The 26730-nt window shown below is 41.4% G+C and overlaps 1 protein-coding gene across 1 annotated transcript in view; it reads left to right on the top strand.

Annotated features, from left to right (window-relative positions):
- LOC122791524 (extracellular calcium-sensing receptor-like) overlaps window positions 1–24821 on the top strand; it is a 209689-nt gene extending 184868 nt beyond the window's left edge. The window contains exon 6 of the mRNA XM_044059266.1: window positions 23905–24821. Within this exon, the coding sequence (XP_043915201.1) occupies window positions 23905–24821 (917 nt within the window). The remainder of the gene's footprint in view (window positions 1–23904) is intronic.
- Window positions 24822–26730: the final 1909 nt, after the last annotated feature.

Here is a 26730-nt window from a genome sequence, read left to right as displayed (position 1 = left end):
ACCTTCACAAACACTGGAAGCATATGTGTGCATACACTCCAAATAATATTGTGGAAGCAGCTTTTGAGGTACTGACAGCATGCACTCTTCATGAGTATAGACCTTCCAGCAAGTACATGCCCTCAATGTCACACCAAGAAATGGTCTGCTGTCCAAGATGTTTGGCCATCAAATGTGCCCACTTACCTGCAACAGAGGCAGCAGTAGCTTGCACACATCTTACAAGCCATGGAATGGATCCCATACCGAACAGGTAGCACCCAGGGTTGGACATGTAGCCTTACCTCACCATTGCATATAGCGTAGCAAACAGTGCAGACAGTCATGTATGTGGAGTGGATGTATGGGACAGGATTAATGTAGAAAATAAACAGATGGCCATCCAAGACAGATGACGACACATGTTGCAAACTGGTCATGTAGGCTGCCTAGTAGCATGCCACAACACTGAGGGAGTTGCAGGAATGTCTAGCAAGTACTGGCTGTGCAGTACCTGTGTCAGAAGTTGCCTGGACTCTGCATAAGTGTTGACCGTGGGTTAGGGTAATCAGATGGGACAGATGTTCCATAGGAAACATCAGCAAGGGTTCTCTACAGGTAGCATATGCATAACATCAAAAGTCCCCCAAAGGCATGCATTGAAATGTGTACTGGAGTACCAAGACCCAGTTGGAAACCTACAGACAGTATCAATTAAGATACATGTGCTGCACCACCAGCACCTCACCCCACCTCAGGCCCACCATCCCCATCTGTACCTTGCTGGTGCCAGTGTACACCTGTATGCTTGCCATTCATTAGCAGGGACTAGGCCAGTGCACATGGTGTTCAGAGTTTGGGACACTGCAAAATGACACATATGTGTAGGCCATAGTTGTCAAGCATCTGCAAAAAGGCTGAGGATGAGGAGAGGGTGTCATCCTGAAACACAATAGTGATGGCACTGTGTAACATCCAAGGGCTGTGCGCATGAGTTGACCTTGCAAACATGCAGAAATGGGAGACATTTGTAGAGAAGAGTGACCAAATACTGGTGAATGCAGATGACCCATGCTAGTATACCCCTTCCAGGAACAGTGACTGCTGTAGTACACATAACAGTTGGTGCAACAAACCATCATGATAAGGGTGTGCACACATATGCACCCACAAACTGTATGCATCTTAATCAGCATCTGCACAACTGACAGATTTGTTTGATGCTGCATTTGATTGCACAGGTCATATGTCACATATTAGGTTTGTGTAATGTTAACGTGCAGTAATGTGGCACCATGGCATATCAGGGAAGAGGGTGCCATATCAATAAGGGTGTGTACACTCCCCATAGCCATGGTAAGGTTTGAAGGTTGTCAGTGTAATTGTATTTTATTGGCCATACATGCACTGCTGATGACGAGATCTGTAAATCAGACATCAGGCATTCACAAATGACATCTGTCCACATATCATCCCAGGTATGTGTCAGACAAACACATGAGGGATGTGAGCAGCAGAGCAAACATAACTGACACACCTATACACATTCAGCAATGGTGTGTACACTTGTGAGGTATGGTGCACAGTACATTCCAGGGTGCCAGACAGGTGCACAGCAATACTGTGTACATGGGTGCAGTGTGTTCCAGGGGAAGGGCCATCACCAACTAACACAACCCATGCATCACAAAGATGTATAATGTTGTTAACAGTGATTGACTGTAGCTGCACTGCATGCTGTTGAGTGCCATATGTTATGCATGTTGACAGATGGGTAATGAGAAGTCTGTGTGTAATATCTTTGTGCAACCTCACCTGTAAGTGTGTATGTGTGTGTGTGTGTGTGGGGGGGTTAATTTGTCTGTAAGTGCTATCTGGTGGAGTGGAGGGGCTTGATGTATGTAGAATGCATGTGTGTATGTGTGTGTGTCCATGTATGCAAATGTGTGAGTGTGGGGTTGTTCATACCTCTCAACTTCCTTTAGAAATCGTGCAGTAGATGTAAATGGACAGACACATTAGACACCTGGAATACTTTTCTGAAATGTAATCACAGGAAAGCTCATAGAATAATAAAGTCTGCAGCATGAAAGATGCATTGGGAGGGAAAACTAGACACCAGGGATACTATTTTAATTGCAATCAGCAGAAAGGTGAAAGAATACCCAAGTATGCAGCACTAAAGATGCATTGGGGAATTACTAGACAACACCAGAGAGTGTTTTCAAATATTACTGTAGTCAACATAAAAAGTTAATAGAGCAACAGATCTTGCATCTACTGAACAATAGTTAAATATGAAACTCCAGTGTGCGATATTATTGACTGACTGTAATGGCTCATAACATATGGGGGCCATGCTCAAGACTTCAGGACAAAACCAGGGTGAACACTTGATAACATTGAAAAAATGACTCCAATCAAGTTAAAGAGTTAATGGAGTAACAGGTCATGTTTTGTGATCACTTTTCTGAACAATTAGAAGAATGATATATTAATGATTGGTATTATTGACTGTAATTATTCAAGACTGATGCAGGATGGGGAAAATAAGATAAAAAACTAGGGACATTCTGTAAACTCAGGGACAGATAAGTAGCATGGTGGAATGGCGTGTGTGTGTGTGTGTCATACCTCTCAACCTGCAAACATTAAAAATCTGGACAAGGTCCATGAAAAATAGGTACAAATCTGTACGCTGATTAACATGCAATTTGCATACATAAATACGTAACCCCGCCCACTCCAATGGAATTGTGGGATACCAACTTTCAAATGCAAACTGAACAGCCAACCAAAATATGGCACAAGAGTCCCCCTGCAGCCATTCCAATGTCCCATTACCTGGCTATTTCACCCCATTTACCATAAACACTAATGTGTGCATACTGCTTTAGTAATACAATGAATATTTGGATTTATTTTTACATTTTACAGCCCAATTCACAAACACCAATAGACACCTGGTAAACAAAGCAACACTGTCTCACAATGAAAATAGACTTGGCATTAAAACGTATCTTCCCTTGAAACTCACGTTCATTGAAACAGCATTGAAACCCACACCACATTCAAAGAAAATGCATTTGGCCAGTGGTGGATAAAGATTACCTTTGGACTGTTTTCAGATCATTGGCCCCTTGCACACAAAACAAGAAACATACATGTTTTCTTTGATACACCTTCCTAACGTTATTAAATTATATTCCACACATAATACAGCACACTTGTTAGACAGAGCATATTTTACATTTATTGTTTGAACATTTTTCCAGTAGGCTGTAGGCAATGAAACAAAATGCATGAACCAATAATGACAAAACTGCCCAATTCAGAACATTTCCATCATAAAAGTCTACTTCCAGTGTGTCCACACCCACACTATAAATAGAATGACAGTAGTGTTAAGCCAAAGGCATCTTGCACAGATTTTCACACTTATTTTCAATTTCATTTTTTGGGGGGGGGGGGTACAAAAGGCCAAAATCTAGGGACACATTTTAAACATTGCTTGTATAATTTTGGAAAGTTGCTAGAATAAAATGTGTTACCACCATGCATTTTACTGGCAAGTCTCAAACCTGGAACCCTATACACTACAGTCAGAGCAATATACCACTATGCCAAATCAACAGTTTCCTGAAAGGCAGGAAGACTGAAACTTAAATGGCCATCATTTAGTGAATTCAGTTCTCACTGGTCATCATAGTTCTCAACCTCTTAGCACAAAAAACCTGGGCAAAGCCAATAATGGGGGAATACAGAATTCAGTTCTCACTTGTCAACATAGTCATAAATCTGCAGGATTAGAATAAGAAAGCATTTTACTAAAACTATCTGGAGTAGAAATTTCACAGCTCCACAATGACAGCTGATCTGGAAGACAGTGTTTACTGTTAACCTATGCAAGTCTTCCTCTTCTGTTAACTGTTAACCTATGCAAGTCTTCATCTTCTCATTCCCACCCCACGCTTTAGTCTTTTAGCTTATTTATATATTTATGTTTGTACATTCTTGCCAGTTTGTAACTTGCGTCAACTCTAACCACACTGTTTATATGAATATATGCACACGCTCACTGAAGCACTCTGACTCATCCTGGCCTTACCAGGCAGCTCTCGGTGTCTCTTGTGTAATTCAGACAACAGGTATAGACTTGTGATGTTGTTATTTTCTGTTGTAATGTTGCATTTCATAATTATGAAATGAATATTGTACTGAGCCACTGTATATGTTCTTAATACTATAGTTTGTAAACAGCTGTTGTTGGTTTTAGCTGAACAGGGTCCAGTTTGGATCAGACCACAAGGAAACAATAAATAAAGAAAACGAGCCTTAAGATAATCTGAATTTTTAAACTGATAAGACAATATTAATTTCAGTGACATTACAGATGAAAAACTTGGTATTGCACATTCAAATATCTCTCAAAAATCCCTTGTTATTTGCAGGGAAAACAGACTATTTTGAACTGTCAAAAGAAATAGTATTAGTAATTTGGCAATGCATTTAAAATAAATAACCTCGCATAAATTCACACATTATACCAATGGTTCATAGCTCTCCCTCACCAACACACACACACACACACACACACACACACACACACACACACACACACACACACACACACACACACACACACACACGCACACACACAGATATGGCGAACAGTCATAAAGCCTCATAACTCAGTGCTAACTAAAATATCTATTTTTCTTTACACAGTCACAAAAATGGCCCAAAGTAATTCCCCTTGACTACTAATTTTGAGATAGCTAGCTCTGCTGTATAACTTTTTTTCTTTGCCTTCAGGTATGGCATACCATTATAAAATGAATACATAAACTGTATTTAACCCCCGCCTGGAAGTCAGACTCAAGGATTAAACCACAAATTCCTCAGGAAAATTTTAGCAGTACCCGACTCACAACTGAAATAGCAACTTTTCTAGGTTTGCTAATCTTTGACTAGGATACACTCACCCTGTCACACCTTAACACAATTGCATTCACCAACTTTAAAAAGCAAAGTAAATCTTGCAGCGTTCAGTAACAGCTTAATTCTACAGTACCTTCTGTCTGCTCGCTCTGCAGTTAAAAGTGTATGGCTAATCCTCCTTCAACAGACACTCGGTCGCAGATTTCAAATTTTCAGCTCTGCATGCAACTGAAGAAATCCTGCCCAAATAGCAGCTAGGCGGCTAGCTAATGCATTCATTTAGTAAGTAATAGTAAGGGTCCATCATAAGTAAATGTACTGTAATCCTCCTCCTGCGACAGACGCATGGCTTAGATATCCTGGGTTCTGCCTGAATGTCAGTCCAGCATTCAAACAGATGCGCGGCATGCTGACGGAGCTGACGTCATCGCGCACGTGATGACGTCAGCTCAGAAAGCGCGAAAATCAAAAAAAAAATAGATTGAAAAATCGGAACTAATGGGGTGCCACTCGGGAATCGTGGCACCCCATTATTGGGACCCCAAAACTCGGTAAAAACCGAGTAATTCGGGACGGTTGAGAGGTCTGGTGTGTGTGTGTGTGTGTGTGTGTGTGTGTGTGTGTGTGTGTGTGTGTGTGTGTGTGTGTGTGTACTGTTAAGCAATGATGTACAGGTCTTAAACTGCATTTCTTGTTTTCCCCTCACAGGTGGTGAGGTGGGTTAGGGTCCCTCCTGTAGGCAATCTGATGTCATTGTACATATAGACACTGAAAATGATGATAGGTGTGTTAAGGCACAGGCGGCGTTGTCAGGGGCTGAAGCTGCACCATTGTATGACATCCCACTGTTATCAACCCCATCCCCGCACAGTCACATTGCCTATACATACCCCATCACCAGTGGCCATAACTGAGGGACAGTTGACGGTTGGTGGCAAGGAACAGGACAGTGTGGTATCTATGACATGTGTGTCTGGACACAGCAGCCATAGCCAGATGTCTGGTGGGGTACCATATAGGCAGATGTTCAGGGATGCTCATCAGAGGGCTGTTGGTCATCATCCTCCTGGCAGAGGTGTCACATCTGGTGCCACCAGAGACATGTTTCAGGCCATCATGGAGGTGCAAGCATGTATGGAACAGTACACCAGACAGGGTCTGAGGCTGCAGAGGGCTACTCATTCAGTTGTTATTGACAACATCTGTGATCTTGCAAGTGCCCACCATTATTTTGCAAAGGTCATGGATAGATGGTTGGGTGAGATGCTGGGAATCCTCGACCGTAGAATGTCTGTGGTCGAGCATATGGTGGGAGTGGTGCAATGGCCACGTGGACATTGGCTAGCAACACCAACAGCTGGAGGCCAACATGGATGTGCCAGAACACAGAGCTACTCCCATAGTAGCAGTACCTGCACCAGCACTGCAGGGGGGTGCTGTCCACACCACACCACAGCAGGCCATGTGCACATGGCCCTGGCCGGTCCCAAGAGGGACCAGGATCCAGCACACATATATCATCATCAAAGGAGAGTACCATATCGTGGCTTGTTCCTGGTGGTGCCCATGGAACCCCTGGCAGGCAGTTCACATGTCTGTGGCTGGAGACCGTGAACTGCACACCATGCCAGGTATGGTCTGAAGCTGTCCAACAAACCCCTGTAAAGGGCAGCCACATGGCAGAACTGTGTGCGTGCATGCACACACACACACACACACACACACACACACACACACACACACACACACACACACACACACACACACACACACACACACACACATTACCAACACAGCTAGGGCAACCCCATACCTATACACACCACATCACAACAGCCCAATTAATAATTAAACCCCCTCACTCACACACATAGTGTCAAATGTATGGCTATGTCTATGTCTCTGGCAAACCAACAACACATCCTGTGCATATGATGATACCTGTACCACATCCCTGTCATCTATAACATCGATGCATGGACAGGCTAATATGGTTCTGATGCACAGCGTGACTGTACTGTGGTCTACCAATGTACCAATGTAATGCTGTGTAACATGTTGTCAGCAGTAAAGTTTAATGCTTACATGTCAAGACGTGTAGCTGCCCAGCCATGATGCATTATAGCTGTTATTAATACTGAGTGATTATGGTCTCCATAATGTACTCCTTTTATGTTGTAGGGTGTCCAAGTGTCAGCAGGAGGATGGTCTGCTGTTGTATCCTACAAGGGGTATGGCACTGTGGTGACACCTTGGCTTTGCCATATCCTGGGTATAGGTGAACACACATGTCACAGGTCTGTATAACAGTTACTGCATGTGCCACATGGCTGATAGGTCTGGGGAGTGTATACAGGTGAGTGCATGGTGGCTGATGTAGGTAGCCCTTTTACAGTGGACAATGGTAAGTGCACTGGGTGGTACACACCACATGTTTGTGTATAACACACACAGAGGCTTTGGTGTTGATGCAATACACAGATAATACTGTACACATGGATGTATGTACATGTGCAAGGAACCCATTTTAGCCTATGTAATTCCACCAAGACAGAATAGGCACAACAACACATTGGGAAATAAGCAGTCTGCTAGTTTAATGTAATTGACAATGGTACTAGAAGGATAGATGTCACCTCAATGTAGTGCAATCTTCAACTCGGTAAACATAGGTTTGTGGTGTGTGTGGCACAGTCCTACCCTTTGGAAGGTGTGAGGTGCTGTAAAACCACAGATAGTGTGATAGACAACTACTTAACCTGTCAACATGAACTGCACAGTATTACAGCCAGCTAAGTGGGGGGATACACTCAACAGTAACTGCAATAATGGTGGCTGTGTCCACAAGAGCCACACCCAGCTATATATATCAACCCCGATATCGATGTACATCTATACAGTGGGGAAGAGGGCATTTACACATCTACCACTACTTGTGATGGAATGTATTTCCCCAGGATGATACCTGTGAAATGTTACCAATTGCCAGGAAGTTCTCGGACAGATGACCTCCTGGGACATGTATATTCTGTAAAATTCCTTCATATACATGCACATTTTTACTTGGCAACACTGGGACTAGAACCCCTACCTAGATATGTAGTGCTACTGATGTGTGTGGCCTTAATTGCACACACCACACAGCTTTTAGGATGAGGTGTGTTCCAGGTTACATGTTACATGAAGAACATCCCCAGGCCTGTACAGTATGGTAATGGGGGATGTACTGGTTGTTTATGGACAATACATAGTGTGACATACTGTCATATACACATTGACAAACACATAACAGTCATACACACATCTGAGAGACCTGGGCTTATCAGTGCTAACTACCTTATCAGTGTGTCCATTTTGTTACAGATTTGCTGCACACAGCATATGCATAACTGGGCTGGATAGTTTTATCAGTTACCTGTATGGTTGATGGTGACAGTGGTCCCCATACAGTGGAATGTGGGACATGTACTGGGGATACCATGGTGTAAAGACAGTATACCCAGCACCCAAACCCCACAGTGGATATTGTACGCACTGAAACCCATAATAATGCTCTGACATACCCACCAGCACACATTGTCCAAGACTGCAATACAACCCCTTGTCTATCCCAAGAATGCCACTACAGGGATATGCATGTAATGCACATGCCACAGGGATAGTAGGGTGATGCATTGTCATGGCTCTCCTACAGTCAGCAACATCACTATTCCTAATACTGTGTGGCAAGGCATATTGAATTAGGAGAATGTGGCCTCCGAATGATGTATCCTACAAATATACACACATGCACACATACACACTCTTGCCAGAACTCAGAGGGTATCCCATGTTTATCAACCCATTTGTACAACAGTGTTGTGCTGGTACTGCAAGCCCCAGGTAGCTCTTAGGGTGAAGAGTGTAACAAGGTACATGTAATGTCCGGTACAGCAGCAGCCACATCTAACTATGGTAATGGGGGTGCGGTGGGTGTAAAGGACCTAAGAGTATTATCAACTACAAGTCTACAAACACACAGACACTGTTGTTCTCAGTAATGCACACTTACACATTTGTCAGTACTGGAGTCCATCGGTGCAGGTGTTCATAGGTGTGCAGCAGGCTATTGTCCATGGAGAGATGGGAAGTATAGAGGATGTGTATACAGTGGTATCATGCCACCTGCCATGTGCCAGAAGGCCATCTATCAACATATATTACAGGGGTAATCCTCAAAGTGAGAGTTACATGCAACATCTAATCATCTGGTTGTCTCTTGCAGAGGGCCACTGAGGTGCTCCAGTTGACATGCATGCAACATGTGTTACATAACATGGTCAGTGTCTGAATTTGAGACCTGTACCCAAGCATGTTCTGTTGACTGTGGTAGTGTAGTTGAGGTATCCATGGCATGTGGTGCATACAGGGTGTAGATTCCTAGCTGTGGCATTCATAACACACCTGGGCAGACATGTCAGTGTCACTCAAGCATAGATTGCCTGTATGCAGCCAAGATGGAGTCCTGACATCTGCACATCTGTACAGATGACAGAAAGACATCAGCTAGCCAACTGGTTATGAAGTAGGATGACTGTGTTGACAGATGTCTGACACTGATAGGTATGCCATTACTACAAGACAGCAGCCCTCAATGACATGTCCTATACACACAGTAGTCTACAGTTAATATCCACATGTCACATCAATATCCAGTAGCAAATATTTAATGACACACAGCTCACATACCAATAACAAGATAGTCAGGACTTAGAGTCCATCTTTGCATGCAGGGGTCTTTGGTTCCAGGACTACAATCTGCAATCTACTCTTACTTGGGAATGCACTGTCAACAGTAGTAACGCAATGATACACTACATGCCAGTGTGACTGCATATAACCTGGGATACTACCCATGTATGAAACACATCCAAATGGAAAAGAGTGTTGTACAAGCCATATATACCCAGGTGTCCCATACAGTAGACTCACACCCCTTGCTACTGTAATGACAGCACATAGATGTATGTTATGTACAGGGAATTAAATACACTTATTAGAAAAGTCATTACCCTGCTATTTTATCAGACCAGAATGTGAGCTCTGGTTACCAGGGCTGAGCCATGCTTAGCAGGTTTCAGCATTGCTGCAATATGAATGCTAAGCAGATTTGCACATTGGTAAGCAAAGCTGAAATGGTTTAAGTGCCTATACATTTAATTGTATGTTAGCAGCACTTACCATTGCACAAACCCATGCAAACCTGGTTAAAACCACTCAAAACTGCCTTAACCACTCTGCATCCAGCAGCCCTTGTTCTGTCCAGTAACAAAATAAACAGCCCTTGCAGGTTTTGAACCCAGGATCCTGTACACTTTAGTCACAGCAGTTAAGCACTAAGCCATCACAGCTGCAAAGAGAGTTGTTGTTTTTCCAATATATCTGTCAGGACACATACTGAATAATATTAAACAACTGCTATGACTTCTACAATTGTGTAGTACCTGTTAGTGATATTACTGTTGAATCACATATATTGTTATATCTAAATATACACATGTCAGATAAATATGGTGAGGTACATCTGGGAAGGTATATACAACAGTCATGTTTACATATATATGTGTATGTATATATATATATATATATATATATATATATATATATATATATATATATATATGTGTAAAAAACATATGTCCATAACATGTAGTGGAGTCATACCTCAGCACCAAAAGTCACAACCTCTTAGTGCAAGGGGATGTCATGTAAGTATTGCAGGTATAAATGTAGACTGTTACTACTGTAACAGGGGTTGTCAACAAAAATGTTGTGTTTGAAGTCACATCTGTTATTGACTGTATGCCATCAGTTACTCACAGACATCACAAGATCCTCACAGTGCAGTACCACAGATATCACAGTAATGATCCTGTGGAATACAGCAGAGATATGACCAATAAATGTGGACAGTCTTACACACTCTCATCAGTCCAGAGGTATACACAGAACCCTTTAGTGCAAGACGTGTGGACCAAGCATGATAAAGTGGATGTTTACAGCCATGTAAATGGGGATATCACGAAAATACTGGAATAGATAAGCTCACACAGTTTATGCATTCACAAACTCCTGTCTGTCCTGACACATAATAACTGGAGGAGCAAAGGACACAAGCACACATACTACCCACTAGTTAGTGACATACATCTGTACAGCATCCCACTGCTCTGTCAGATATATGGTGGCCCGGCAACAGTACATCTGACAAATATCTAGACATAACATCACATTGGGCAAGTACACTGAGCTGCTAGTCATGTCACAAAGCACTGTACAAACTACAGGAAGACTGCCACAACACTGGCCTACATTTCTTATGGGGGAATACACATGTACCTGCAAGTATAGCAGGCTCTACAGGCATGTAACAACATGGAGTAACAGACACATGTGTGAAAACGCAAACCCACAACCAATCTGAACACAGCCACAGTCACATATAGTAAGCATGCTTAATATTACAGTATAGGGACTGTGTGATCAACACCATCCTCATATGTGCCACTCACACACTAACCCTACTTATACTGGGCCAATACACAGTGTATTCCGATGCCTGACTGTGGTATGGGACATGTGTCGGTTTAGCCCTGCAAACATGTACGCCAATAGGTTAGCATACACTGGAGCAGCATGCATCAGATAGAACAGGATCAAAAACAATAACATCTACCACAGTCTGTACACAGGCCAAGGTACATATTCACAATACACACTCTGTCGACAATCACCATAAGTACACACACCTCACTACTGTACACACTACAATGTAATGTCCAGGTTTTGTCCTCTACTATACATAACATGTCTAGCAGTTTGATAACTCACTGGCTTATTATCAGGTATGATGTCAGTAAATAATGGTGTACTGAACATATGCACCATTTACTGCATGACATATGTACAAAGGTTGACAGAGTTGTGGCTGGAGGAACAAACACAGTGCCAATATTGACATGTTACTGTGATAAACTCGTACATTTACTGGTGTAACAGGGTTTGTTGTGAAATATGTCTTCTGAGGGATATGAAGTCAGTAACTCACATGGTTGTCACCATGTACTGACTGCAATCCTCAGAGTATGCTACTGCATTTCTAAAGATAGGTCATCTGTGAGTAAAACAACACATGTAAGACTCCAAACACTGGCCAGTCCGCAGATAACCCTACAGGTGAGAGTTTCCTCAACCACATAACACTGTCATGACAGGTATTAAATCATGTAGACCAGCCATATCCACACAAACCCTGTTAAACCAGCATTACTTCAAATGTAGAAGAGCAAGACTTACATTTTATCCTCATGTCTGGAACATCCCCCTCCTGTTTGTTAGCCTGTCTCAACAATGTATGTTGTAAGAGGTATATCCCACTACCCTCTGTGATGCTGTTTGACAAACACTGACATGAAGTCCTGCTCACAGTGAATGAAAAGGGCCAACACCCACATGATGTTCCTAGTTATAGGAGAATGTTTCCATGCAATTGGCTATGGGAATGTTACCACAGCTGTTCCACATGCAATCAGCTAGTGGGAGACTGCAATTTGTGCACAGGCCATCGGCTGATCATGAGCATCACTTACAAAACACAAGCTGCTACATATGCAAAGCAGGTGTACTTTTCCACATCCACCAGAGAGGGAGTGAAAGAGACAGACAGAGATGAAGTAAGAAAGGAAGGAGATAGGAGAGTAAGAGCTAAGTATGTTTGTGTCACACACTTACCAGTACAAGGTTTCAAACCCCTTCCTGACTATGTATTTCTATTACATTTTTATGCATTTATTGCATGCACCACAGAGCTTACATGTTGGTGAGCTGTCCAAAGGTATCTTAGAAGGTGAGTGACATCAGCAACAGTGATAAAGGAGGGATAAGGTAAGTGCAGTACATGTGCCTGTCCACAGAAGTAGGTGTCAAGGAAGACACAACCACACTCTCTCAGGGACTCACACACATTATCACAGTTGGCAGGGTCAGTATTAGAATTCCTAACTAACTAGTTTGCTACACTACAGTATTACACAGGTATCACATGCACCACAGAGATTATCAGGCTGATATATGGGCAAAGGGTATTTCAAGGTGACTGACATCAGAAGGCATGCTACAGTAGGGAAATGGGCAGTGTAGTGAGTGTGAATGGCTTCTAATTGCCACACACACACACACACACACACACACACACACACACACACACACACACACACACACACACACACACACAGACACATATTTGCCAGTACTGACATGCATGGGTTCATTGCTTCACAGGTCTGTAGTAGTTGACTGTGCCAAAAGGATGTACAAGGCTAGGCAAAGGGTATACCTTAGCATCAGGCCACATGACAATGTTCTGCAGTGTGGCTCAGTGGTGTAGACCCTGGATTGGCCCACACAGGTGGGTATTGTATTCACCATCCACTTATCTGGGTTACTATTCTGAGTGGCCAGTGTTGTGCAATGCTTGCCAAGTAGGTGTTCTATATTCCATAACATGGATGGTGTCATGGTTGTGCACATGTCCCACATGCATGTTCTGTGACATGTGGAAGTGTACCTGGGGTGTCTAGGGCATGTTGTGTGGACAGATTATCATCTGATGTGGCATTCCTGACCTCATGTGGTGAGAACTGGCTATGGAACTGAGGTTGATCCTGCACCTACAGTGACAGCATGATACAGGTATTCACTAGTGTTAGTGGCATCTGTCCGTAAAGGGCATGTGCATAAGGCATGGTATTTCCTTTGTGGGTTACATTTGCTGACTCAACAGTTGTTGCAGGCATCCAGTGGGGAACATAGCAAAGGACCACTGCAAGCAATTATTTGCCTATTGTAGGGATGGAACAGGATGCCATGTCTTCTGTAGTCCACTGCAGTCACAACATGGTTACTATCTGTGGGCAAATGCAGGGAACCATCGACATAGTGGCTGTTGCCTAGCCAAGTGTGTTTGTGTATGAGGCATGGGTGGAGAGTGTTCTCTGGGTAATAACAGGGTTGAATATATTGTTCCCCAATCCATAATGTCATATGTAGGGGTATGTATTGCCTACACCAGCCTCTCTGCTCTTTGACATCTGTTGTCCTTGTAAGGTGGACATTGTGACATATAGTAGGTCCTCAATATAAAAACTTTGCAAAACCCACCCCACAATGAGTCCTGTTATTACACAATCACAGCTACTTTCAAACAGGACACTGATGACAAACACACACACACACACACACACACACACACACACACACACACACACACACACACACACACACACTTGACAGTATTGAGATTCAAACCCCTACCTAGCTATGCTGGAGGGATAGGTTCCTGACCCAAAGACTCCCCAAACTCTGGAATAGATTGCCCATACATGTCAAGCAGAGTGCCTCTTTAGCCCTCTTCAAAAGGAACATTGATGATTGGATGGGAGAAAGGAAATTCACCCCAGGGATCACGTCAGTCGCCATGCTAGACAGGGATCCAGGGAAGTAAATAGCGTGGGAAGAAATAGCCAGGGAATTGTTATGGCTAGGCTTGTATAGGCCCTAGGGCTGATAGCCTAGTACCAACCTATGAACCTATGTTACACTGTATTGCATTTATTGCACGCAACACAGAGCTTATAGGGCTAGTCTTTCCCCAAAGGTGTATTTCAAGGTGAATGACATCAGCAGGCTTGCCAATGTAAGGCAATGGAAAGTGTAGTGACTGTGAATGGCCTCAAAAGCATTGATCCCTACACAAAATACACTCTCTCGAGGCACTACTAAAAATGGAGAACATCGATATCTGTGCAGTAACTGAGACCTGGTTCAAGGCTCCAGAGAGCACCCCTGAAATACCAGGCTACAAGTCTTACCACAATCTTCGGCCACAAAACCAAGGCCGAAACACTAAAGGTGGAGAAGTGTCCATATTCACCAAGGATATTCACACCTCCAGGCTAGTTGCCCAACACAATGCATCTGAAATTCTCCAGGTGCAACTAACACTAGGTAAGACTGCAATCCAAATTGTAGCTTGCTACAGATCCCCCACCATGCCCCAAGATTCTCACTACACCTTTATAAACATACTGGAAAATAATAAGATACAACCAAACACCCTAATACTGGGTGATTTCAACTACCCTGCAATTAATTGGGAAAACTACTCAGGTGCCATCTCCTTTTCCCAACGGTTCTTGGAATTCATAAATTACAATGCCCTGGATCAACTAATCCATTGTTCCACCAGGGGCTCCAATATCCTAGACCTGGTCATTACCAACATGGGAGATAGATGCTCCACACCAGTGGTCACCCCCTCATTGGTCAGGTCTGACCATAAGCAAATCCCCCTTGACTTCCACATCCCACCCCCACCCCCCAGTAAAGAAACCTCCTTAAAAGACTTCTCCAAAGCCAACTTCATGCTACTGAAGTCAAAAGTGACAAACTTCACAACACCCACACAGACAGGATCTGGAAGTTCAACTGCAGAATCCTACACTAAGGTACTGTACGAGCACATCCACTTGTGTATGAATCGTGGCATCCCAAACTGAACCAAGATACTCTTCTTCAAAAAAAGGAAGCCAATCTGGTGGTCCCCTGCTATAAACAAACTATGCAACAGAAGGAAGAAACTGTTGCAGAAAAGAGGAAAATCCCAGGATGCAAAAAACTCCCTCACCAGCCTCAGTAAGAAGCTGAGATCCCTCATAAAATCATCAAAAGCTAGTTATGAAAATAAAATTGCCAAAGATTCCAAAGACAACCACAAGGCATTCTACAGTTATGTCAAGAATCTAAATGGCAATGCTCAGATCTGCTCTGAGCTACAACAGAATGGCATTAAATATACTGATCCCAAGGATATTGCCAATATCCTGGCAGATCGATTTAGTGCCAACTTCACCCCTCTCTCACCCCCTAAAGGGCCCATCTCAATACCAAAAGATTGCCAAATTCTGATAATCACGGCCACACAGGTAGAAACCGCACTCTCTAAAGCTGAGAATACAGCATCCATGGGACCAGATGGCATCCTGGGCTGTGTACTACATGAACTACAAAATGAACTGGCACCTCACCTAAGTGTCATGTTTAATCATAGCCTCACCTCAGGCTTTGTGCCCACTGAGTGGCACACAGCTACAGTTATCCTGCTCCACAAGGGAGGATCTGCCTTGGATCCCAGGAACTACCATCCCATCAGTCTGACAAGCCTGATCTGCAAGGGCATGGAATGCATTATCATGGAACTTATAGACAAAGACATTGGCAACCTTCAAACACTGGACCCCACCCAGTTTGCGTTTGTGAAGGGCCGATCTTGTCTCCTGAATTTGATTGACTTCTTTGAATCAGTCTCCAGAGCTGTGGACGAGGGTATGGTGGTCCACACAGCCTATCTGGACCTCGCCAAGGCATTTGACACCATCCCCCACTCTGGAATCATAGATAAACTTACTAAGCTGGGCATAAATCCCAACGTCACTCAATGGGTTGCCAACTGGCTTACTGACAGAACCCAGACTGTAAATGTAGCCAACTCCAAATCCAGCTCCAGACAAGTGACAAGTGGAGTACCTCAGGGTTCAGTCCTGGAACCACTCTTGTTTGGCATCTACTTCTCTGAAGTACAGGCCAACACTAAGAGATTCTGGCTAACAAAGTTGCAGATGACTGCAAACTGGGAGCCATTATTGAATCCCCAAATGATGTAGATATTCTACAAAAGGGCCTTACAGAAACAGATGCCTTGTGCCAGAGCCATGGGTTCAAGCTTAATGCCAAGAAATGTATAGTTATCCCCTTTGGAAAAAAACTTGTACTCATGAATTACCACATAGGTGGCAAGACGCTAAACATCAAAAGTGTGATGAGAGACTTAGGGACACAGGTGGACAGTGGTCTCACTTTCGATAATCACATCACCACAACAGTCAGGAAATCCTTCTATGTGGCACACCTCATCACTAAGGGCTTTTCATCCAGAAAAAAGGAGGTCATTGTCCCACTATTCTCATCCCTCATTAGACCCATTATAGATTATAATGCCCCATTTGGTATATACCTCACAAGACATCTGCAACAGCTGGAAAGGCCACATAAATACCTCACTAAAAGAATCACAGGCCTAAAGCAGATGCCATATGCTGACCATCTAAAAAAACTCCAGCTATACTTTGTGGCATATCATCTACTCAGAGGTGATCTTTGCTTAACATACAAGGCCATGTCAAACCCTGAGCTGTTGGACATGCTCCACTTAAAGAAATCCCAATCCCTCAGTGCCACACACTCCAGGGATCTAAACCTTGTCATCACAATGAACAAAATATGCTGGAGGGATAGGTTCCTGACCCAGCGACTCCCCATACTCTGGAATAGACTGCCCATACATGTCAAGCAGAGCGCCTCATTGGTCCTCTTCAAAAGGAACCTTGATGATTGGATGGGAGATAGGAAATTCACCCTGGGGATCATGTCAGTCACCCTGCTAGACAGGGGTCCAGAGAAGTAAATATTGTGTGAAGAAATATCCAGAGAATTGTTATGGCTAGGCTTGCATAGGCCCTAGGACCAATAGCCTAGTACCAACCTATGAACCTATGAACCTATGAACCTATGAACCTATGAACATACACACACAAACACACATGCAGAATCTCACAATTGCCATGTCTGGGTTTAGAACTCCTACCTAATGAGTGCATCACACTTTAGCATTATGCAATTATAGCATGCACCACAGAGCTTATAGGGATAGTTTTTCTCCAAAGGTGTATTTCAAGGTGAATGACATCAGCAGGCTTGCCAAAGTAGGGCAATTGACAGTGTAGTGATTGTGACTGGCCTCAAAAGCATTGATCCTCTCTCTCTCTTACACACACACACACACACACACACACACACACACACACACACACACACACACACACACACACACACACACACACACAAAAACAAACACACAGAGTCTCACAGTTGCCATGTCTGGGATTAGAACTCCTACCTAACTAGTACATCACACTATAGCATTATACAGTTAGAGCATGTGCCACAGAGCTTACAGAGCTAGCCCTTCTCCAAAGATGTATTTCAAGGTAAATGACATCAGCAGGCTTGCAATAATAGGGCAATGGGGAGGGCAGTGTGTGCGTAAATGGCCATAAACCATTCGTCTGGAAGCACACACACAACACTCAGTCACACACGGGTTTGCATTTAACAGGAACGTGTATACAACTGCTAGATGAATAATGACTTGTACAGTCATGTTACACAGTTATCACTATAGTGCTATGGGCTACCAGAAGCAAATGTCTACAGTGATAGACATTTGCACAGCATGTGGTATTGGCCAATTGGATGTGTGCTGGGTGGGCAGGCCTCATCATGGGAAGCTCTTTGTCACTGTCCGTCACTCTCTTCCACACATCTATGCATGTGCATGTTTGGCCTATTATAGTGTGTTGTCCTTGGATATATGTGTGTATTCCTATCCGATGTGTGTGTGTGTGTGCAAAGCATGACTGGTGTGCAATGTGGAGTGTGTTCACAAACATCTGAGACTGACATATATGTATAGTTCCTGTTGTTGTCAGACATGGGCTTCATTTCTTAAGTGTGGGAGCATGCCCAGTGTGACCTTCTGTATTGAATGTGTGAATTCATTCCAGGTAGGTTGTACTCCAGTGCAGGCTTTTATATTCTACACCTACAGCTAGCAACCTGTTTCTGCAAAATATCTGTAGATCAGTTGACAATATGGGGTCACAATGGGCAAAGGATAGTTGGATACTGTAACTAACTGTGTCTGTGCTGCTTCTGCTACATGGTTTTGGTGTTAGCAGAGATATTCAGACATATGTACTGTTTTACACTGTGATGTTTTATGTAATCAACTACTGGCATGTATAAATATTTTCTTGCAGTAATTTCCTGGGGAACACAAGATGAATGAGGCTGTGTCCAGTATTGTGATCTGCAGCCTACATATTCTTGCACAATCATGCCATTCTGTAAGGGGAGCTGCAGACACTTGCTGATAGGTCTGTGTAAATGGTTCAACAGCTTGGTACTGTGGTGGCTGAGGATCCCATGCTTGTACGTCCATCGACGTGACAGTATGGCCATATCCTGCTGTGGCCATACCTCACAGCTGTACAGATTCACACAGGTTACCCAGAGGCAGATATCATATTTCTGGTCATTACCCCATCGCATTGTGGTTTATGAGCAGGTTTGTAGCCACCTATTCCTGTGTTTACAGGCAGGGATAGTATGTGCACACTTCTGAGTTTCAGACTTCGCACACTGCATGGCATCCATGCTTCTACCCCCCCCCGATATTCTATCCTTTTCTTAACATTATCCATATGTTATCTGATAAGTATCCCTATAGTTATCACTTCATCCCAGCAGTATTTAGGGGTTGGTCCACAGTTCATGCAGTAGGACATTGTGGACATGCTACTGGGATTTGTCAACATGGCCTTGCATTTGTGTTCTGTGGACTGTGTTATGTTGTTATTTGGGAGTTCATGAGATAACATACATTGGCAGTATGGGTGAGACACAGGCCTTTGACAGAGGACTGTAGGGCATTTGGTAGTGATGCAGGCCATCTGTAGCACGTCGGTGCATTGTATCACTCCTATAGTCCCAGGCTGCAAGCCACTATATTCCCCTGGGCTGACAGGGTAGGTGTGCAAGGTGTTAATGTCAATAGTTTATGTCCTTATTGATCCATTGGTGTGGATGTTGGCAGGGTGCTGCTTACAGCTAGGGACACACCTGCATGGGACACCTCTTCAGCATGTTGCATTCTGTGGCTATTCCCATACAGAGGTGGGGGTCATATTATACTCATTCCTAACAGCAGGGATAAGACCTGTGAGATACCTGTGGCTGATGGTGGGGTGAGCTGGGTGCATGTGTGCTATGGAAGCTACTTGCAGCTGACTCACAGATATACATGGGGCAACTAATCAATACGAAAAGAGCAGCACCAAAGATATTTGAAGAGAAATACAGGAGAAGGTATCCAGACAAGGAAAATTTTACAATACAAAAAATAAGAAAACAAATAGGAAAACTGGAAAAGAGGATTAGTAATGGAGAAGTTAAAGAAACAGAAACTGAGGTCATGGATTACCAGTAAAGTTAAGGATTTAGTGTAGAGACTCTAACTCAGATAACATCACAGCAGAATAGTGCAATGGATCCCCAAATTATGGAGAAACCAGTGGAGCAGGAAACATTAGATTAGTTGCCATATGAAGATACTTTGGAGCCTTCTATAGGAAACCAGTACAAATGTTCAGTTGGAACTGCACAGCAAGAGAAGGAACAGGAAATTGTGGCAACTCTGACACAGCCACTGTTGTGGAATGATAAGCCAGTGCGTTCCCATATGAAAGATCAATGGATGACTCATGATGAAACTGAAGAGAATGTGGCACAGGAAGATGCTCTGGAACATTCTATAGAATGCCCGCAGGAAATGGAGAACAAAGAATGTGCCCTCTGTTTAGAAAAAAATTATATAAGAGAAGAGTTTCTTGATTTAATAGAGATGGACAGATATATTAAGATCAATGAAAGAAGTAGACTACAACTCAATAAAACCCCAAAAGTTAGAAGTCTGATAAAACAAATAAACACAATAATTAGGACTATCCATAGACATTCATGTGATATAACAGAAGTAAATAGTATGTATTACTGTGCAGCTAAATTAATAACAGAAAAAGTGTTTCCACAAAAACACAGGGTAGTAAGGGACAGGAAGGGGAAAATTGAATGCCATCATGGAAGTATCAAATAGAGAAAACTATATAAAGCAATTAAGACAAGAAGTGTCACTGTTTAGAAGATTATAAAAGAGGGAATAGATAAACAAAAATACCTCAGAAAGATAGACATGATAAAAGCAATGCATAGGATTAGAACAGATCAGGATTTATCATGCAATATCAGAAATACTAAACTAAGCATAGGCAAAAAAACTTCGAAGATGTGCAGATAAACATAATGTAAAAGTACAAAATAAGCAATTTATTGATGACACAAAAAAGTTTTACAGAGAAATGGGAAACAAGGCAACAGGAATTGAAGCACCACCAAAAAAAAAGAAATAGATACGTTTTGGAGAAATATCTATGAAGATCTTGTGGAACATAACAAAGATGCTAAATGGATAGAAGTAAAAGAAAGAATAAGAAGTTCAAATGTACATGATATGAAATGGGGTGAAGTAATGATGAGAAAGATTGATACAAAGTTAAGAAAAACTTCTAATTGGAAAACTCCAGACCCAGATGTAGTACCTAACTTCTAGCTAAAAGTATTAACATCTTTACATGAAGATTTAGCCATGGGCAAGAACTGTTTATATGCACACCCCACACAGACACCAACCTGATTGATAACAGGAAAAACAATACTCCTGTTTAAGAGTAAACCTGCAAGCTATTCAAAAACTATAGACCAATAACTTGCCTTCCAACGATGTATAAACTATACACTGGAATTGATGCCAACAGAGTTTATAGTCATTTAGAAGAAAACGCAATCATGCAATAGAACTAACGAGTAATAAAAGAAAGTTATATGGCACAAATGATCATTTGTTGTTAAATAAAATCATAATGGAGAACAGTAAAAAAAGGGAAGAATTTAAGTATGGCATGGATAGATTACAAAAAAGCATTTGACAGTATCCCACATTCATGAATAAAACAGTGCTTAAAAATGTATAAGATACACCCTACACTGATCGACTACATTACAGCAAACATGAAACAGTGGCAAATCCCTTTGCAGTTAAGCTATGATAAAGGACAAATTATTATTCTAGGGATAACAATTCATAGGGGGATATTCCAGGGTGACTCTCTCACTGCTGCTCTTTTGTCTTGTCCTTAATCCATTAAGCTGTCTACTTAACAGATTAGGTCATGGCTACAATTTGGCTCCCAAGAAGCAATAAAGTGTAATGACATCTCATCTTATTTTTGTAGATGATTTAAAACTCCATAGTTTATCAGACGAGGAACTGAAAGCACAAATGCAAGTGGTCAAAACTTTTTCAGATGATATAAGAATGGCATTTGGTCTTGATAAATGTGCAAAAGCAACCTTTAAAGTAGGAAGGCTGTATCACCAAGAAAATAGTTTGGAACAGGAATATGGTATAAAAGAACTTGAGCAAGAGGGAGTGTATCAATATTTGGGAACTGATGAAGGATCAACAATAAAACATGAACAAATGCAAATAAAACTTAGTAAGGAATATTTTTGAACACAAATTAATACTGAAAACAGCACTGACGTCTAGGAACAAAGTTCAAGCTATAAACCAATTTGCTCTTCCTGTCCTAATTTACAGTTTTAGAGTAACTGACTGACCCCAAATGGCGTTGGATCAGTTGGACAGAAAACAAGAACAATGCTTCATGTTCATCAAATGATTGAGAAAAATCAGTGCATAACAAGACTATATATATTCCCTGTTCTGTAGGCGGTATGGGCCTCCTCAAAATTTATTACTTATATAGATCTGCAATCGTGGGACTGCATACATATATGCTGACCTCATAAGACCCAAACATAGTGAACATTTTGAAACATGAGGCGAATAAGTCTAAGATGACTTCCCTGCTTAGTTTAGCAGAAGAATAATCAGAAGTAGATAAAAATCAGGCATCAACTGAATGTGCCAAGAAAGAATATAAGGTGACGGATCAAATGAGAAGGCAAGAAATGTGGAAAATGTATAAATATATTTGCAAGTATAGAAAACTCTTAGAACAAACTCATGTTGGTCAGGATCAAATGCAGGAATGGTTAATGAGAAGTGAGTTTAAATCAAAAGACGAAAGCTTAATATTGGTGGCCCAAGATAGTGGACTGCATACATGTTGGTTTACAAAGACCTTGAACATGTGGGAGAAACAGACAAATGTAGGTTTTGTAAAACACACCTTGTTGCTGGTTGTGATATACTAATGGCAGAAGGACTGTATATTGAAAGGCATAATAATGTGGCAAGAATGTTGCACTGGGGATTATGCAAACATTACAATATTGAAGTAGATGAAAAATACTGGAAACATGAGCCACAAAGCATTATAGAAAATGATGAAGTTTGTATAACATAGGATCACCCATTACCAACAGTTAAAAAAATAGAAGCAAAAAAACCAGATATAGTAGTCCATTTGAGACTGATCATTGAAATTGCTTTACCGAGTGACTACAATGTCTTATGTACAGAGAGACACAAAGTCATAAAATACCAGGATTTGTAGGCAAAGACCAGGGGAATGTGGAAAACGGATACCATGACAGTTACAATAGTAGTGGGAGCAATGGGCCTTATAAAACAGAATTTACAATCATACTTAGATATGTTACCCATACATATAACTCCATACATTGCAGAAGGGCACATTGCGGGTGCTGCGAAGTGCACTTCTGGATAACATCAAAGACTGAAATAATATTAATTTTGTGAACTTTAATCGTACTTTGACTTAGGAACGGGGTCTATTCCGTCATGGTATTAGAAACCTAAAAGACTTGGAGAAATTAAAAAGGGTAAACTAGTCCAGTGATATCTTTGTAAGCCCCCACACAGGCTAAGTTATTTTTTTAGTTTTAACAAGACATTTTGGATTGTGTTACAAACTAGGTAAGTGTTTTCATGAGGAAAGTTCATTGAATCAATGTGTTTATCCTTCTTTTATTAAGAATGTAAAACTTCTTTATTATTTACATTCTGTGTTATTACAGTTGGTTCATCCATACAGCATGGATATTTGCATTTTCATTTAGACTCTGCACTGTTGCATGGATTCAGAAATCACTGATTGGAAACATAGTAAGCTGTACATAGCTTAAAAAGCTTTTAATAATACTGACATTGCATGTTTTCTCTAGATACTATGGAATGCCTAAAATGTCCAGAAGATCATTGGCCAGACAGCAAACGGGAAAAATGCATTCCTAAAGTGATTGAGTTCCTAGCATTTGAGGACTCTCTGGGGACAACATTGGCAGCTATCCCAATATTCTTTGCTATAGTTACTGCTGCTGTTTTGTGCACCTTCATTATGAAACAAGACACGCCGATAGTTAAAGCCAATAATCGTGAACTTAGCTACCTTCTTCTGATTGCACTTATTTTTTGTTTCCTGTGCTCCTTAATATTTATTGGCAAACCAACAAAGATTAACTGTATGCTTCGACAGCCTGCATTTGGAATAATATTTTCCCTTTGTGTGTCTTCCATATTGGGGAAAACCATTACAGTGGTTATTGCTTTTAATGCCACAAATCCCAACAGTAACTTAAGGAAGTGGATTGGTGCTAAGACACCTGTGTTTATTATCCTTGGTAGTTTACTGGTTCAAGTTATCATATGCATTTGTTGGTTATCAACTTTCCCGTCATTTCCACAAAATAACATGAATTCCCAAGAGAGCAAAATAATAATAGAGTGTAATGAAGGGTCTATTATTTCATTCTATACCATGTTGGGATATTTAGGTACCCTGGCAGCTGTAAGTCTGGTTGTTGCGTTTTTTGCTAGAAAACTACCAGACTCATTTAATGAAGCAAAGTTTATCACTTTCAGCATGCTTGTATTTGGCAGTGTTTGGTTAACTTTTATACCAGCCTATATGAGCACTCAGGGAAAATATATGGTCGCTGTGGAAGTTTTTGCTATTGTGTCATCTAGTGCAGGAATTCTTGGATGTATATTTATACCAAAATGTTACATTGTTATTTTAAGGCCAGAGATGAACACTAGGGAACATTTAATAGGGAAAGGAATTCAGAGAAACAAAACATGAAATAAATATTTATATATTTGTACAGCTACATCACTAATATTTAATTATGAATGAAAATTAAAGCAGCTTCTGTGGTTGTTTGTTTCTAACATGCTTTACTACAGTGATTTATTACGAAATATGTTAAATACAGTTTTGTATTTAAAATTACAGTTGTCTTAATCTAAAGTGCCATTTTTCATCTTAGGTTAACAGTATTCAAGCTATTGCATAATAAAATAATACGAAGTTATATCTAGAAATAATATACCACATTATAGTTATTTTGACATGCAAGTATATAAAATGCTAATAACATATTTGTTGAGAGAATAGTCTCACGTCTGACTGTTTCAGTAAAATATTTAATGCTGGGTGCAAGTATGTTTTCGTTTTTTTTCCTGAATACTTTATCCCCCACCCTCTCTTGCCAGCCAACAAGCTGCATCCTCGTGTTCTTGAACCCACTCATTTTCTAAGTCAAGAATTTCTTCCCTCAGATCCTCTGGGTGAAGAACCTTCCAGAGGAGACCATCAGGGGAGACATCAGGGTGTTTGTTGCTGTTGCTGACTTCTTGACAACGAGAGCACTTTTATGTGTTAACCTCTTCCTTTTGGGTTTGACATGGACACATATCATTGAAGGACAGCCTATCCTCCTCTTTGTACTACCATCCAAGTGGCTGACAAGGCCTACCATCACCAGCTTGCATGGTCATGCCATGTTCTCCCTTCAGTGACTCTGTGCTATGCTTCCCTTTCTGTGGCTCAGCAAAGATTGTGTCGAGGAGCTGTGGCCTGAAATGCTAGGTTATCCTCTCCCCCAAGGATAGGTACCCTTATTTTTCCAAGCCTGCACCATCAAGTACCTAACCTTCCAACTGAACCCAAGACAGATGGTCTGTAGTCAAGGCTTTAATCAAGTGTAGCTCTGACAAGGATGACAGAAGTACAAATTACCTTTTAAATTCTGATAGGCATGGATGTGAACATTTGAATTTTATAACAATCTTATTCGGATAAAAAGTAATTACATCATTTTTGCTTTCATTCATTTCCAGAAGACAGTATTTGATTTTAATATCTTCCCCCGCTTATTAATTTATACGTCTCTGGATGGTGTATGAATATATATCAATAAGGTTTAGTAATTTATGAAGTGTACCGAGATAACTTGGTCTGGTTTCAGCTATAATCTACAGAAGGTGCATTAGAGTAAACAGCAAAATAAATACTGGCATGAAAGACGAAAGTTAAGTTCAGATTAGAACTGAAACAAAAACATCAAAAGTGAAGGAATGTATGTTATCTTACGGACCAATATGCATAATCATATAAAATGCGATAAATGGAAGTATCGAATCGTTTAAGTATTAAAACACAGATAATTAGTGCCGGCACATCTAAAGCATACTTACAAGAAGAAGGAAACCTATCAAAACTACAGCCAGTTGCAAAATGAGAACAGATAGTTTTCATCTGCAGTTGCTTAACTAAACTCCTACAACTGACATCAAACAAACTTTGCCTTAATAGAAACAGTGTTAGGGTTTTTTTTCCTAAGGTAAGATTTAGGACTTGCATTAAAAGCAGAGGCAGGTTTAAGGTTAATGATTAGCACTCTTTATCAAGGACAGACAATCCAGTCAATGAAAGAGTCTGCATGTCTTTCTCTCTCTCTTTATAGATAGGTATATCTTGATAGACAGAATCCAGATAGATAGATAAATAGATAGACATAGCTAGATCATATTAAATAATTCAACAGAGACCAGCCATCAGTCCATTAAATAATGAAGGTTTATTGAATGGAAGGAAACTATTATATATATGGGTCTAGGACACATGCTCGACTAGCATATGTCTGAATCACAAAACATCAAACACACATACACGAAAGCACTTAACATCGAAAAGTGCTTCCGTGTAT

Source organism: Protopterus annectens, chromosome 17.part0 (assembly GCF_019279795.1).
Source record: "Protopterus annectens isolate FY-2018-M chromosome 17.part0, PAN1.0, whole genome shotgun sequence".
In the NCBI taxonomy this organism is placed as follows: Eukaryota; Metazoa; Chordata; order Ceratodontiformes; family Protopteridae; genus Protopterus; species Protopterus annectens.
The sequence above is the reverse complement of the archived record's forward strand: the minus strand, read 5'-3'. Positions and strand labels throughout refer to the sequence as shown.